This window comes from Phocoena phocoena, chromosome 3 (assembly GCF_963924675.1).
Source record: "Phocoena phocoena chromosome 3, mPhoPho1.1, whole genome shotgun sequence".
NCBI lineage: Eukaryota > Metazoa > Chordata > Mammalia > Artiodactyla > Phocoenidae > Phocoena > Phocoena phocoena.
This window is the reverse complement of record NC_089221.1, coordinates 170515325-170529573: the sequence shown is the minus strand read 5'-3', so window position 1 is coordinate 170529573 and position 14249 is coordinate 170515325. Positions and strand designations below refer to the sequence as shown.

Genomic DNA, 14249 nt, shown 5'->3' with positions numbered 1-14249 from the left:
CTCTGGCCGCCGGGCCGTCTCCAGGCTGGGGAGCTGGAGGGGGCAGCGTGTTTGGAGACTGGGCTTGGGGACTGAGGACCCCGGCCTGGGCACACTCTCAGGCTTGGCCACCACCCCAGATCCTCCCAACCTACCTTCCGGGGACAGGCTTCCTGATGTGGGACCCCCAGGGGGCTTGCCCGTGAGATTTCAAATCCACGCACGGCTGGTGTGTCCTCACAAAGCCACTTAAAAGCCCACACGCTTAGCAGGCCACAGGCTGAGTTTAAAGCCAGCAAGAAATGCCGGGGTTTAAAGCTGTGCTATACCTTCTCGCCCGGGTGAAGGCAGGCCTTGGGGCGCCGTGCCCCAAACCCCGCAGCTGAAATCGCCAGATGAAGAGATTTTGCTAATGATTTAAGCACAAGCGTCTTTAAAGAAATCTACGGAACATTACTGCAAAGGAAAACAGGACTGCCCAGCGTCAGGGGTGAAGCAGCCACTCGGTGGGGCGTCAGGTCCCGTTGGGGAGGCGAGGCTGCTCACACGGGCCCCTCTCTGCCCCGCCGGCCCGCTTCCTCTGGCCGGCGCCCTCCTCGGCCTCGGCCTCGGCCTCGCTTGCCTCCCGTGGCCTCTTCCGGAAGCGCGCCCCAGGCCTGCTTTTGGGGGGCGGCAGAGGGTCGATGCCCAGGATCTTGTGGATCTGCCGGAACGCCAACATGCGCAGGGCGTGCTGGGGGCAAACGACCCGTCAGGACCCTTCTGCCCGCGGCCTCCTGGCCCGCCTCTCATGGCCGCGTGCGGACTCAGGGGGCTTGCCGGGCGTCCTCGACACCCTTCTAGCAACTGCAGAGCTCACGTCGCCCTTGGGCGTGAAGAACTGTACTGGGAGTTGCTTGCGCCAGCTGGTGGTGAGCACTGTGCCAGGAAGCCCCTCGGAATTTCAGCGCTCTCTCCTCGCTAGAGGGACCCTAGATCCTGCCTCTCCAGGTTCGGCTCTGATCAAGAGCAATTTGACTCTTTCCACTGAAGGCCATTCATAAATGTCAGGCCCAGTGCGATTTCTGTACTGCTGGGAGACTTGCTTATAAGTAAAAATTTGCAAACAAAAGGGAAGCCACAGACGAGGTCTCTGCTTTGGGGCCTGAAGCTGTTTAGGCCCAGCTGGAGGCCTTGGCTGGGTGTTTGCAGACCACAGGGCAGGGTTGGGAGGACAGTACCAGCCGAGGAGGCCCCAAGTCTGCGCCTCATCACGGGAGTAGCTTTGTTTCTGGGCCAGGCTGGCCCTGCCCCCGGAAGCAGTCCTGTCACCCACAAGCCACCTGTCTCTGTAAGGGAGGGGGTGGGAAGGGGAGTCCCAGACCATTTCCTGGGATGCAGCACAGATGCGAATGGGGGCTGGGACCTGGGCCGCCCACAGCCAGGTCGAGCTGGCCTGAGTCGGGGAGCCCCGTGGGCTGGCCTCCTACCTGGGCACTGGCCGTGATGTCCTCCCGCTCCTGGAGGGTCATGGACCCGAGGGCGTCCATCTGGTCTCTCTCGCAGGGATCCTGGAGCCCCGGCCCATCTTTGAGGGGAGGTGGGAGTGGCAGAGAAGGAGAGTGCACCCTTACGAAGGCGCCACTGCGGCTCTGCAGTGCTGGGGGGTCTGCACCTGGCCGCCTCGCGCCCACGGGCCACACCAGGCCTCTCCCCTGCCAGTCCTCCCTCCAGCCCCACACGCGTTCAGCAGACCTCCTCACCGCCTGCGTGCGTGTGTGTGTGCACACGTGGGCGAGCATGTAGTTACAGAAAAGGCTCACACCACGGGCCAGTGTATCATCCTCTTCTTCCACTTAAAATGCTATCGTCCCATGTCCCTGAAATGACTGGAAAACACCGTTTTGCATCTAACATGTCACGCGGGCCACATGCGTGCTCTCCTCCTTCTGCTACCGTGAAGGACATCGTGGTGAACATCTTTGTACAAAGCCCATCATGGAATTCCTGTTGTTTCCTTCGGAAATGTTCCCCGGGCTGTCCCTGGCTCCCCAGAGAGGGTGGGTGTGCCATCAGAGGAGCCTGAGAGAAGGCACGGACCCCTCCCCTCCAGCCTCCACCCCGCCTCTCCTTCCAGCTGGTCCACATCTCCGCGCGGCTCCCTTGAGTGGTGACATGTGTGTGCACATCTGTGTCTGCTGTCCTGCCTGTGCTGGACGTGGTTCTTGAGTGTTCCTAAGAGGCTCCTCTGCGCTCCCCCGTCCCCCTGCCCCCGCCATGGCCCTTGGTCTCTGCCACGTGCTCCAGGGTCTGGGCTCCCGGCCGACGGGGACTGACCTGTCAGGAGCGTCCCCGAGGCCACGCACTCCAGGACCCGTCTCACGGCGTTCCCGGGGCTCAGGGGCCCCTTCGTGCTGCTCAGAGCCTTCTCCACCAGCAGCTCCATGGCCTGGGCCGGGTGGGGACAGAGAAGGAGACCCGGGCTTTTGAGGATGGCGCGGCTGTGTGGCCTCAGCCAGGTCTCCAGGGGACCGGGGATGTGAGGCCCCCCTCCCAGCTCTTCCCCTCACACCCACCCACCCCTGAACTTCTACAAGGAGGGGGTCACCGGGGCCTTGCCACCCTGGTGTGGCCTTGGGTGGGTTTCTCTCAGTTCTCTAGGGAACTCTCTCGCCTAGTTTTGACATCAGCAAAATCCCATAGATGGTAACATTGCAAACCAGTGTCATGAGGGTTAAAAGAAACTCATTCTCCATGACCTGAGGTTCAGACAGTGAGGGCCATAAGGGTCACAAGGACTTGGGGACTCGCACAGGCTCGTCCCCACCTCCAAGGAGCCACCTGCCCGGTCCCAGGGCAGGGCCGGAGCTGTGACTGGCATGGGGGTTGCATCTATACTTACAGGGAAATGGGCTCCGGGGAATGCGGGGCCCTCCCAGCGTCTGAGTGAACCCCTCTTGTCACTCAGCACACAGCCACCCACTGTGCCATCCACCAGGGGTGGTGCTGACAGTGGACGTCTCCCCGGTCCGTGGGCAGGAAGCCGAGGTCCGGGTGGGCACCAGAGCCCTCATGAGCAAGGCCAAGGGTAGCCTGGGCTCAGGTGGGAAGGGTCCAAGAACCTGTCTTTGGGTGTGGGAGCCGATGAACTGGCAGCAGAAGGCTGCACATAAGATGCACGCGTACCTCCAAGTTCAGGGCACTCAGCCTCCTTCCCAAGGATAATGTCGAAGGTGAAAGGCTTAAAAACCTACACATCTGCGCTCACTGGGGGATCAGTGGGTATGTGATGGGAGAGGGACACTCAGAGACAGGCCTGCCGAGGGGCGCACAGATGAGATGAGATCCTGAAAGACGGGGCAGGGGGGCCCAAGGAGGGCAGGAGCTGGGGGTCTCACAACACAGCAGCTTGGGGATTTGGGGGACAGGGGGCCTTTGCATCCTCTCCCTGCAGAAGGGCTCGGGGCCTGCTGACCGGGGGTGTCAGGGCCGCAGGGGACCACCCCTTCAGAGGAGGTGGGTCTGCACCAGGCTGCCTGCCCTCACGGGGGCCTCTGCACTGTCACCTGCAGGTCTAGGCAAACACCCCACCTCTTGCTGGGACGCCCTTGTATTTGCACGCTTCCTGATTCTGCCCGCAAGGTTGTGGGTTCCAGATAATGCAGTCAAATGAGACTGTGTCTGTAGCAAGCCTCACCCTGGGGCCAAGGGACCCCGATATGCCCCACCGCGATCCACCTCTCCTGGCACTCAGACGGACACCAGCCCTTTGCTGGAAAGCTGAGCGCTGAACCAGGAAATGAGGCTCGGCCTCCCAGGGCTGTGGCCTATCAGGGGTTGGGGGCTTCCTAAAGCAGGGCCAGCCCCCTGGCACTGCCTTACCCAGTCCGGCAGGGCCCCCCAGGTGGGCACACGCTGGCAGAGGTCCCGAAGGACCCTGATGACGATCACACAGGGCTGCAGGCCGCTGGCTCTCGCCTTCGGGGAAAGAAGCACATGGTTAGCTCCAGGGAGCTGTAAGCACGTGGCCAAGGTGGGGATGTGCATGGGGCCGAGGGAACAAGGGCTGATCCAGGGGTAGCGAGCCCAGCCGGGGGTCCTGTCCTGGCAGTGGAGGCAGTGAGGGACTCCGGGAGGCATGGGCCGGCCGGCCTCACAGCTGGCGACCGGAAGCAGACTCCATTCCCAAACGGCCCACGGCTGAGCCCTAGTGCTGGCCGTTGCGGCCCCCCACCCCCAGAGTGGTGGTCACTCCTTTCAGGTTCCCGACCCAATCAGCCAGGATGTAACCTCCATCAGGTTAGCGCTGGGCGTGGACACGTGGGTCGAGCAGCCGGCCAAGCAACCGCCCCACCCACGTCTGTCCCTCATTTGTACTGGGAGCCCGCTCTGGGCCCGACCCCTGACCTGGAACCACTTGGCATGGCGGAGGGCAGCCAGCGACTGGAGGCACTTCTCTGAGCTCAGGACATCTCCTGGGTCAGGCGGAGGCGCCGCTGTTCCTTCTAGAAGAGAAGGGCACATGGGCTAGGCGCCCCTCTCCCTGCTCCCACTGCCTGGGCCACGTGGCCGGGCCCTCAGGTCCCTAGGCCTCTTTGCATTTATCCAGAAGACACATGGTTCTGCTCGCTGGCCCTTTCTCCGGGATGCTGCAAGGACCACGGACATCCTCTCCACGAAGATCCCATCTCCTCCAGGTTCTGCGCTCTCACGAGGAGAGAGCTCCACACTTGTCACCCGGTGCCATCAGCGCTGACTCCCTTGGTTAGCAAATCACGGTTCAGATGGAAAACTATGAATGAAGCTGGATTTCCAGAAACTTCCGCATGCATAATTAAGAGGGAGACAGCGGGTCAGGTTTGCGCACACACCATCATGGGTGACCAGGGCCCTGTGTCTAGGGAAAATTCTGGCCTGTTTTTGATTCCTTCTTCTTCTTGCTTCAGGAAAATTCTTCTCCCCTTATTCTGCGAGGTCCTGGTGTTTTAGGTCACAGGAGGGAGCAGAGGTTTTTCTTTCACCCATAAACCCCCCAACCCCCAGGCCTGGGTCTGCTCCTCTGGGGCTGAGAGCAAGCAACAGAGGAAGCTGAAAGCTCCCCTCCCAGCAGCAACCGGCAGGGTGGGGACATCGCAGCTCTTGGGGGCCCGGGGCTCCCTCGGAGGGGTTTCCAGTTCTCTAGCCCCCTCCAGTCCACCTCTTTCCGAGGCCTTGGACCTTGAACCCTTTCCGACATTCCCAATCCCCGCCTCCGAGCAAGCTGGAGCAGGGCCTCCACCTGGAACTGAAGGGCATCACTTTTTCTTCCCACTGTATTTATTTTCAGATGGCACTCTCTTTATGACAACTGGTACAGCTTTCCACTTACGGTTCAAAGGCTCTCCTCTTTAAAAATTTAAGAGTCAAAAAGGAATTGATTCAGAGGAAAGCATCAGTGGTTCGTGGCCCTCAGATCTGACAACAATCATGAAGGGGGTCCAAGAAAGACTGGAGTTTGGGAAACAATCTCCAGGGCTGTTCCAGGAGGTTCCACGGCTGGATGAGACTCCGGTGCATCCCCATGGCTTGGCCTGCACCCTCCCTGTTGGCTGCCCTCTGGCCTCGCCCCCCACCCCCTCCCACTGCCTCAGGCAATGCGCATCAGTCTCAGGTCCCCAGGCCCCTGTCTTGCTGGGGGATGGGGCACAGCTGGTCTCCTCTGGGCGGGGAGCAGGTCCCTGCACAGCCAGGAGGGATGGGAGGAAGTGCTCCCCGCGCACATGCCCCACAGCTGAGTACTGAGCCACTTGACACTCTGCCCCAGCTCTCTACCTCCCTTCCTCTGCAGCCCCAAGGCCCAGCTCTTATCTCACCAGGGCATTCGCGCTGACGGAAGTGCCGGAAACTGGCTGTGGCAACCCCCCCCACATCCTGTCCAGAGCAGAGGCGGATGCTGCCCTAGGCCACCGGGTGTGTGGAGAGGAGGGCTGGACAGAAGGGCCCTGACGCACCTCGGTCTGCAGAGGGGTCCTCCCGCATCAGGGGCGAGGTGATGGACACAGTGACCTGTATCCTGGGCTCCTCGCAGGAGGAGATGACGATGTTGGCTTCAGGGTCGGAGGAGACCTCATACTTGTCCTCTGTCACCATCTACGGGGTGCAAATACAACACAAGGCCTCATTACTCTAGCTGAGAGGCAGGACGCGGTTGGGTACCAGGCCCCATGCCGGGTGTTCTGGAACCTCCTAGGGACACAGACATAGCCCCAGCCTCCAGAAGTGCACACGTAGAAATGCATACAGACAGCAGACCCAGCATCAAGGTGCCTTCATATGTAAAAACACCCAAAGCTCAATAACAACAAGATCAGCAACCCAACAGCAAAAAATTGGCAAGTGGGGACTTCCCTGGTGGTCCAGTGGTAAAGAATCTGCCTTCCAGTGCAGGGGACTCGGGTTCAATCTCTGGTTGGGGAGCTAAGATCTCACATGCCGCATGCCACAACTACTGAGCTTGCGCCCCTCAACTGGAGAGCCCACGTGCCCTGGAGCCTGCCTGCCACAACTAGTGAAGAGAAAACCCGCATGCCACAACTAGAGAGAAGCCCGCGTGCCGCAACAAAGATCCCGCATGCCTCAGTGAAGATCCCGTGTGCCGCAACTAAGACCCGACGCAGCCACAAAAAATAAATAAATAATAAATCTTAAAAAAAAAAACTGGCAAGTGATAGATAGTTTGCAGAAAGAGAAACCAAAGTGACCCTTTCTACATAATGACAAAAAAACCTCCCATGGCAAGGGAGAATCACGTTAAAACTAGAATGGGGTGCCGTAGTCAGCTGTAGGAAGGACAAAGCTCAAGAGTCTGAGGAGGCGCTGGGCTGGCAAATCCATGCGTCTCTAAACTGCTGGTGGAGGCTGACCTAGCCACACTCAGCAGAAGCCTCCAGGCTCATGCCTCAGACCCCGCGACTCTGCCCCGGGACGTGCTCCCACGTGTGTGGAGCAGTGTGTGTACAAGGTTCTTCATCTGCTGCAGCCTCACTGGTAACACAGAACACTGGACACAACCTAAATGTCCAACTACATGGAAGGACCCAGCTAGTTATGGACAAGTGGCAATAGAATACTCTTTGGCCACAAAAAAGAATGAAGCTCCCTAAGTAAGAATATGGAATGTGACCCAAGAGATGCTCTTCAGTGAAAAATGCAAAATCCTTCAGTTGGCCCAGCAGGCTACTGTTTGGGTAATGAGGGCAGAACGATGGTTTCTCAGGACACTGGACAGGGGCTGCCTCCAGGCAAGATCTGAGGCCCCTCGGCTCTGGTACCCACCCCATGGCTGCCCAGGGTTCAGCCCTGCCCCAGCACACGCATCCTTAGGACCCAGCCTGCGCTGGCTGCATCACCGGGGGATACCCTGAGGGTCAGGCCCACTGCAAGCAGAGCCTCCAGACAAGCCCCGCCCTCTCGGCGGATCTCTCTCCCCTCCATTTACACCCTCTCCGGCTTGTCACTCTCAGGGGCTCAGGAAGAAGGGACCCCTTGCGCACAGTCATCAGAACTCCGACTGCCGTCCCCAATTACCAACCTCCCGGGGAGACTGCACAACGAAGGCGGGTTTGGTGCAGTGACCCAGTGCCTGCATAGAAAAGCTTTACTGTGTCCCTCATCTTGCTTTGGAGTCCCCCGAGACACTTGGCCAGGTAATGGCTAGGAGGGTCTGTCTACACAGCTGGGAGTGGGGGGCACTGCCAGCTCTCCCGTGGCCTTAGCCATCTTCCCCATGGCTTCATCCATCTTCATGGGGCTTAGGGCTTTGTCTTAGCCACTGGGCTGCAAGGTTCCAGAGAACAGGGCTTGCATCTGAGCCATCTTTGCAACCCCCATGGTATTGAGCAGAAAACTGTCATGTCGTGGGTGTTCAGGAAACGAGTGATTAAATTGGTGAAGTCGGAGCATGTCACTCCCCTGCTTAAAACCCTCCAGTCTCCCCATTTCCCTGAGGAGGCAGTCTTACCTCCCCACATGGCCTTCAGGCCCAGCTTGATCTAGGCCTTTGTCCATTCAGGCACGCATCTCCCTGGGCCTCCTGCCTCTTGGCCTCTGCAGGTGCAGGTCCTTCTATGTGGAACGCTGCCCACCCCCACATCTTTCAAGGCCTCTCCTCATCTCTCAGCTCTCACCTCACCTGCTCCATCTTCTGTCAGGACACACACCTCCCACGGTCCTGTCTGAAGTGGCCCCCACTCTCCCCAGGTGCTCGCTACTTGACATCAGGTTTTAATTTCTCTACAGAAGATAAACTGGAAGTTAGCTTGCTCTATGTTTGTTTATTGCATTTCCTGACCAGACTGGGAGTCCCAGAGGCGAGCCTGGGTCTGCCCGGCCCCCAGTGCTCACTACATGAGTCGGAGGAACGATGCTGAATTCTCTCGGGAAGGGCAGCAGACACATCAGGAAGAAGAAACTGCCCTGGGAACTGAGTATTTTAATGGAAGATGATCAATTTAAATCATGACATGATTTCACTCTTCTCCCGGTTACCATCTCGCTTGAGAAAAGCTTTATGACAGGGACTTCCCTGGTGGCGCAGTGGTTAAGAATCTGCCTGCCAGTTCAGGGGACACGGGTTCAAGCCCCGGTCCGGGAAGATCCCACATGCCACGGAGCAACTAAGCCTGTGTGCCACAACTACTGAGACTGCACTCTAGAGCCCGTGAGCCACAACTATTGAGCCTGCGAGCCACAACTACTGAAGCCCACGCGCCTAGAACCTGTGCTCCACAACGAGAAGCCACCACAACGAGAAGCCCGCGCACCACAACGAAGAGTAGCCCCCACTCGCTGCAACTAGAGAAAGCCGCGCGCAGCAACGAAGACCCAACTCAGCCAAAAATAAATAAATAGATTTATTTTAAAAAAAAAAAAAAGGCTCTATGATAACAGCAGGAACTGCTCTGGAGGAGAAAGTCCGGCCGACCCCCAGCCCTGTGCCTCTCTAGTCTCATGAGCCTGAGTGTCTGTCCTGTGGATTTCGTCCTGTTTGTGCTCCGTCCGGGCTGGCTGGGCTCTGCTGTGGATGTGACGGAAGTAACCGTCCTCAGTGACCGGACATTTAGAGTGTTTCCAGGCTCTACTCTCAACCCCCTCTGTAAAGGAACCCTCAAGCTCCACCACTCTCTCCTTGCACCAGTTTCTAAAAACAAACCGGTTTGTGTCCAAGCCGCGTAGAAGCCACGCGATGCACGGCCGGGCGCCTCACCGGGAGCTGGAGGGGCAGCTGCTCCGTGACTCTGCGCAGCAGCGCGCGGCTGGGCTTCTGGGAGCAGAGCAGGATCAGCTGCACGGCCCTGTCTCCCCGCAGGAGGAGGCCCTTCGCCAGCAGGCCGACCCGCATCACGCCTTTCAGGATCCGAGCAGAGGGGCCTGGGCGGCTGCCGAGACAAACCCGCAAACGTGTGGGCAGAGGGTGGGGATGAAGGGTCCCTGCTCCTGCACGCAGGGCCGCTTCCTCATCTGTAAAACGGGAGCACGGCCCTCCCCGGGGCACCTGATCAAAGAGCCACGAGGAGACAGATCTGGGAGAAGTGCTTGGAACCGCCGCTAGGAAGTTGTGTTGCTCAGCAGGGCTGGCGGCCGTCACCGTTTCCTAATAAACTGCATTCTGGAAGAGGCCACCCGCGGCCACCCCCAGCGGCGCCCTGGTCCTCAGCCAGCAGGGCCCCCTCGTCGGTCCTTTTGGCTTCGTGCTGCTGAGCCGCCTCTGCGGCCGCTTCACCCCCAGCTGGACTCCCCCGAGGCCGCCGGCCAGACGCTCCCTGCCTCTCCCCGAGTCGTGTCCCCACCTGCACTGCACCGGCCTGGTCACTTTCTGCAGGTGACTGCCACCACCGCGTCCGCCCAGCAGCCACCCTCCCAGTGCTGCCCCTCTGCAGACTGGGGACACCGAGCTTCCTCCTGGGGTCCGAGGTCCCCAGCCTGACCCCTGAGCCGCCTTGCCACAGCCCTCTCCTTCCACTCCCTCCCCAGGAGGCTCATCCCACCTGGACCACTGCCTGGGGTGCCCTCACGTGGTGGCCCTCCCCACGGCTGTCACAACACAAATGTCCGCCCCTTGGCTCTCCAAGTTGCCACCTGATCCTGCCACTCCCTGATCCCCACTTTGCTGTTTTCTTTGTGACACTTCTCAGGATATGAGATAACCTAATTCTGTAATGCATTTGTGTATTTCTCTGTGGTCTGTCTCCGGACTGCAAGTGCTGGAGCCTGGGATGGTCCGAGGGGACCTGGCCACACCTGGGACTCTACGGGACCAGGACCAGATCCTTCAGGGGAAGACAAAGCAGAGAGGCGGGGAACGTGCAGATAAAGAGACTGACAGGTTGTCAATCAATTTGGACCCTGATTCAACACCAACTGCAAAACAAAAAAAAACCCTAAACAAAAAACTGGAAATTTCAGCACTGACTGGATATTTGATGGGGCTGAAGAATTATTGTTCATTTTTTTCAAGTATGATAATGGTGTTCTGGTTTTGTTAAATGAAAAAGAGTCTTGTTTAGAGACACGTACTCCATTCTCAGGCTGATGCCTGATATCGTCTTTAACCACAGCGGTCTGTCCAGGAGTGGGGTGGGTAGAGAGCAAGTGAGTCATCCCTGGTTTAGGGATGGTCACTTGGGCCTCGTCACCTTTTGTGTGTGTTAGAGAATTTCCATAATAAAATAGAAAAAAACAAACAAACCAAACATACTCTTTGCGATAGTTAAGTAAATAATGGAACATCCACGACTTCCCTGGCAGTCCAGTGGTTAAGACTTTGCGCTTCCACTGCAGGGAGCGCCAGTTCAATCTCTGGTCAGGGAACTAAGATCCCACATGCCACAGGGCTACGGAGCCCACGCACCACAACTAGAGAGTCCTCGCGCCACAACTAATGAGCCTGCACACCACGACTACAGAGAAGCCCGTGCACAGCAACGAAGAGCCCACACGCTGCAACGAAAGATCCCACATACTGCAACCAAGACCCCACATGCCGCAACTAAGACCCAACGCAGCCATAAATAAATAAATAAAATATTTTCAAACAAACAACAACAACAAAAAACCCAAAACACGAGTACAGGGAGAAAACGGGAGCAAAACTGCAAAGCACTAAGTGAGGGGCCTTTTCCTTCAGAATACAACGGGGTAAAGGTTAAAGAACGGCCTCCTTTCTGCCTGAGGGGCCGCGCCTGCTTCCCCTTCCAGGCGGTGAGGAAGGCCCACTGTCCCGGGGAGGCAGCTGCGTTCACGCTGAGGGGCGAGTGCATTTCGTTATGACACCTGGTGACCCACGAGTGGCTCGCATGTTCTTGTCGGGGAGCAAACACTGTGGCAGGAAGAAGCTACTGGTTCGAATCAGCCAGACACAAAAGGACAGATGCTGCATGATTCCACTGGCGTGAAACATCCAGAACAGGCCAAGCCGTGGAGACAGGGAGTGGAAAGGTGGGTGCCAGGGGCAGGGGCAGCGGGTGGCCTGGGGAATTTCACGGGACGGATTTCTGTTTTGGATCATGAAAATGTTCTGGAAATGGACAGCGGTGATGGTTGCACAACCTTGTGAATGTACTTAGTGCTGCCGTAGTGTACACGTAAAAATGGTCACGATGGCAAATTTTGTGTTGAGTATTTTACCACCAAAAAACCCCACAAAAAACCTTTAAAAAGTAAATGATGGCATTCCCTGGCGGTCCAGTGGTTAGGACTCCGCGCTCTCACTGCTGAGGACCCGGGTTCAATCCCTGGTCGGGGAAGTAAGATCCCACAAGCTGTGTGGTGCGGCCAGAAAAGAAAAGTAAATGGATACAAGGCATCAGGACTTTCCATCTTGCAACACTCCCGGCAGCTGGAAAGATGATTCATGCGGACGCTCGGCAGCACCTCCTGCTCCAGGAGAATCACACTTATGTCCGCGTTATGGGTGAGGAAACAGAGGGGCTAATCCCCTGTGAACTACATTTCTACGCATGTCTTCGACAGGAAAAGTAACTTCTGGTGTTAGAACAACGGCTCTCTCCAGTTGGGACTATAATTCCCTGTGAGCCTCGGGGCTCCGGCTCTGAACCTCTCTTGGGGAGTTTTCTGGAAACCCCTGGGCGTCCAAGGGCTCAAAGCCACCCGGCAGTGGAGCCAACTCTGTCACCCCGGGCCCCCCCCCCCCCCCGGACAGGAGGGCGATGCCCATTACCTGCACTCCCCGCCCTCTGGCTCTGGGCGTGCGGAATCCTCCTCGGCCATTGTGTCGGACACCAGTTTGAGGGCGCGCTCTGAGTGGGAGACGGCCTTCTGGATGGCCAGGAGCTCCTCTTCTGTGGGGTAGATGGCAGCGTGCTTGCACATGACGTGCCGGTCGTCGCTGGACTCTGGCCGCCTCATGGGCTTCAGGGAAAGGCATACGTGTCACGTCACGGGCAGGTTGAGAGGCCCCGGTGACCCGGGGGATGCGGGGGGCCCGGAGTCAGGCTGGCTTTGATAGGCAAGCAGTGGCCGGAGAGCCAGGCAGAGGAATGAGAGGGTCCACAGGGGAGGTGGACCAGTGAGGACCCCAGGGCCCCGATGGCTGTGGGGAACTTGGGCCGACTGGGGGGCCCAGTGGGCTCCCTGGGCAACACTGTCGAATTTCCGAGCCAGAGGCCCCGAGGCAGCTGGTGACCCCCTCCGTCAGCAGGGTGCAATCCACAGTTCCCATCCGACCCGGCCCGCCCCCTCGGATGGGCAGACACCCAAAGGCTCCCAAGGGATGTGACCACTGGGGCCTCAGGAAGCTTTAAGGGATCGCTGTGGCTGGAGGTGAGGCCCTCAGCCCCCTCCAGTCCCCAGCCCGAGGCATTCGGACATCAAAATGAGACCACCACCCACCAGAGGCTTGGCTGTGGACAGCCCCGGCCTGCTCCTGAGGGGAGGTGCATGCTGGTCGGGCCGTGAGCGTCCCGAGCGCGCCTCCTGCGCCTGTGGCTCCTCTTCCAGCCACCTCTTGCACAAGCCGTAGCGCCTGCTGGGGTGGCAGGGACAAGGAGCCGTGAGCGGCGGCGGGACCCTGGGCCGGTCACGCGGGAGAGCGTGGGGAGCCCCAGAAGCGGCTCCGCGTGCTGCCTCGTCCGGCCGGGCTGAGCGCAACTGGCGGGAGAGGGCCCTGAGGCCCCGCACCTCATCTCGTCATGCTGGCGCCGCAGCTCCCCCAGACGCTGCTTGCTCAGCTGCCGCTGCTTCCTCAGCCTCTCCTCCAGCAGCTTCCGAACTCTCGTGCTGGGCTTGTCCGCAATCGGAAGATCGGGATTCACTTTTTTCTGGGAAAATAGGGGACCTTCGTTCAGATGAGAATGCTGGGGGTGCCACCTCCTGCCAGGTTTATTTTTTATTTTTTATTGTTTGGCCATGCCCCACGGCATGCGGGATCTTAGTTCCCCAACCAGGGATCGAACCTGCACCCCTTGCAGTGGAAGCACAGTCTTACCCGCTGGACCGCTAGGGAAGTCCCTCCTGCCAGGTTTAGACAACAGTGAGTTTCAATCCCCAAAGTGTCAACACTCCTCGTCCCCAAAGGCCATGGCAGGAAAGGGAACCACAGCGGGGAACAAAACTATGACCGACTTGCAGAGCGGCAGACGTGACGTCCGCCACTGTGCAAGCCAACCGTCCACGCATCTGACAGAGGAGCCGAGGGAGAAGGCACCGCAACACGGAGGAGCACCCGCAGTCAGTGGTCACGCATGCTGACGGACGACTGAACGGAAATGCTCGTCCCGATCAGAGTAACCCAGGGAAACTCCGTTTGTGTGGGATCCAGATCTATATATTCTAAATAGCATTGCCAATTCGCTCACTGAGCTTTGTCCTTAGTACTTAATTCTATCGCTCAAAGAGTGTAGTGTTGTCTAAGGATTGGTCACTGGTGGAAACAACACAAGTGTGCTTCAGCGGGTGAAACACACACAACATGTCCCTCCACACACGGGAGCATCTCTCAGCCAGGAAAAGGGGTGAAGCACTGACACTCGCTACCACGTGGATGGACCCTGAGAACACGATGCTCAGTGAGAGAAGCCAGACACAGAAGGACACACAGGGTGTGATTCCACTGATGAGAGCCGTCCAGAACAGGCCGATCCACAGACACAGAGAGTGGGTTCCTGGTTGTCAGGGCCTGGGGGAGGGGTAGGGGGTGGCTGCCAATGCGAACGGGGCTCCTGACGGACTGTTCTGGAACTAGATGGAGCTGCTGGTTGCACACTCTGTGAATGTAGTAAAAGCCACTTTACATG

At 58.5% G+C, this 14249-nt stretch overlaps 1 protein-coding gene across 1 annotated transcript in view; it reads right to left on the bottom strand.

The window, feature by feature from the left end:
* Positions 1–493: 493 nt before the first annotated feature.
* The window catches only part of ZFR2 (zinc finger RNA binding protein 2), a 43243-nt gene continuing 29487 nt past the window's right edge, over positions 494–14249 (bottom strand). The window contains exons 10-19 of the mRNA XM_065873856.1: positions 13135–13274; positions 12847–13024; positions 12176–12366; positions 9203–9374; positions 5949–6087; positions 4366–4460; positions 3841–3936; positions 2296–2407; positions 1449–1546; positions 494–712 (exon numbers count right to left, since the gene is read on the bottom strand). Coding sequence (XP_065729928.1) covers positions 494–712; positions 1449–1546; positions 2296–2407; positions 3841–3936; positions 4366–4460; positions 5949–6087; positions 9203–9374; positions 12176–12366; positions 12847–13024; positions 13135–13274 — 1440 coding nt within the window. The remainder of the gene's footprint in view (positions 713–1448; positions 1547–2295; positions 2408–3840; positions 3937–4365; positions 4461–5948; positions 6088–9202; positions 9375–12175; positions 12367–12846; positions 13025–13134; positions 13275–14249) is intronic.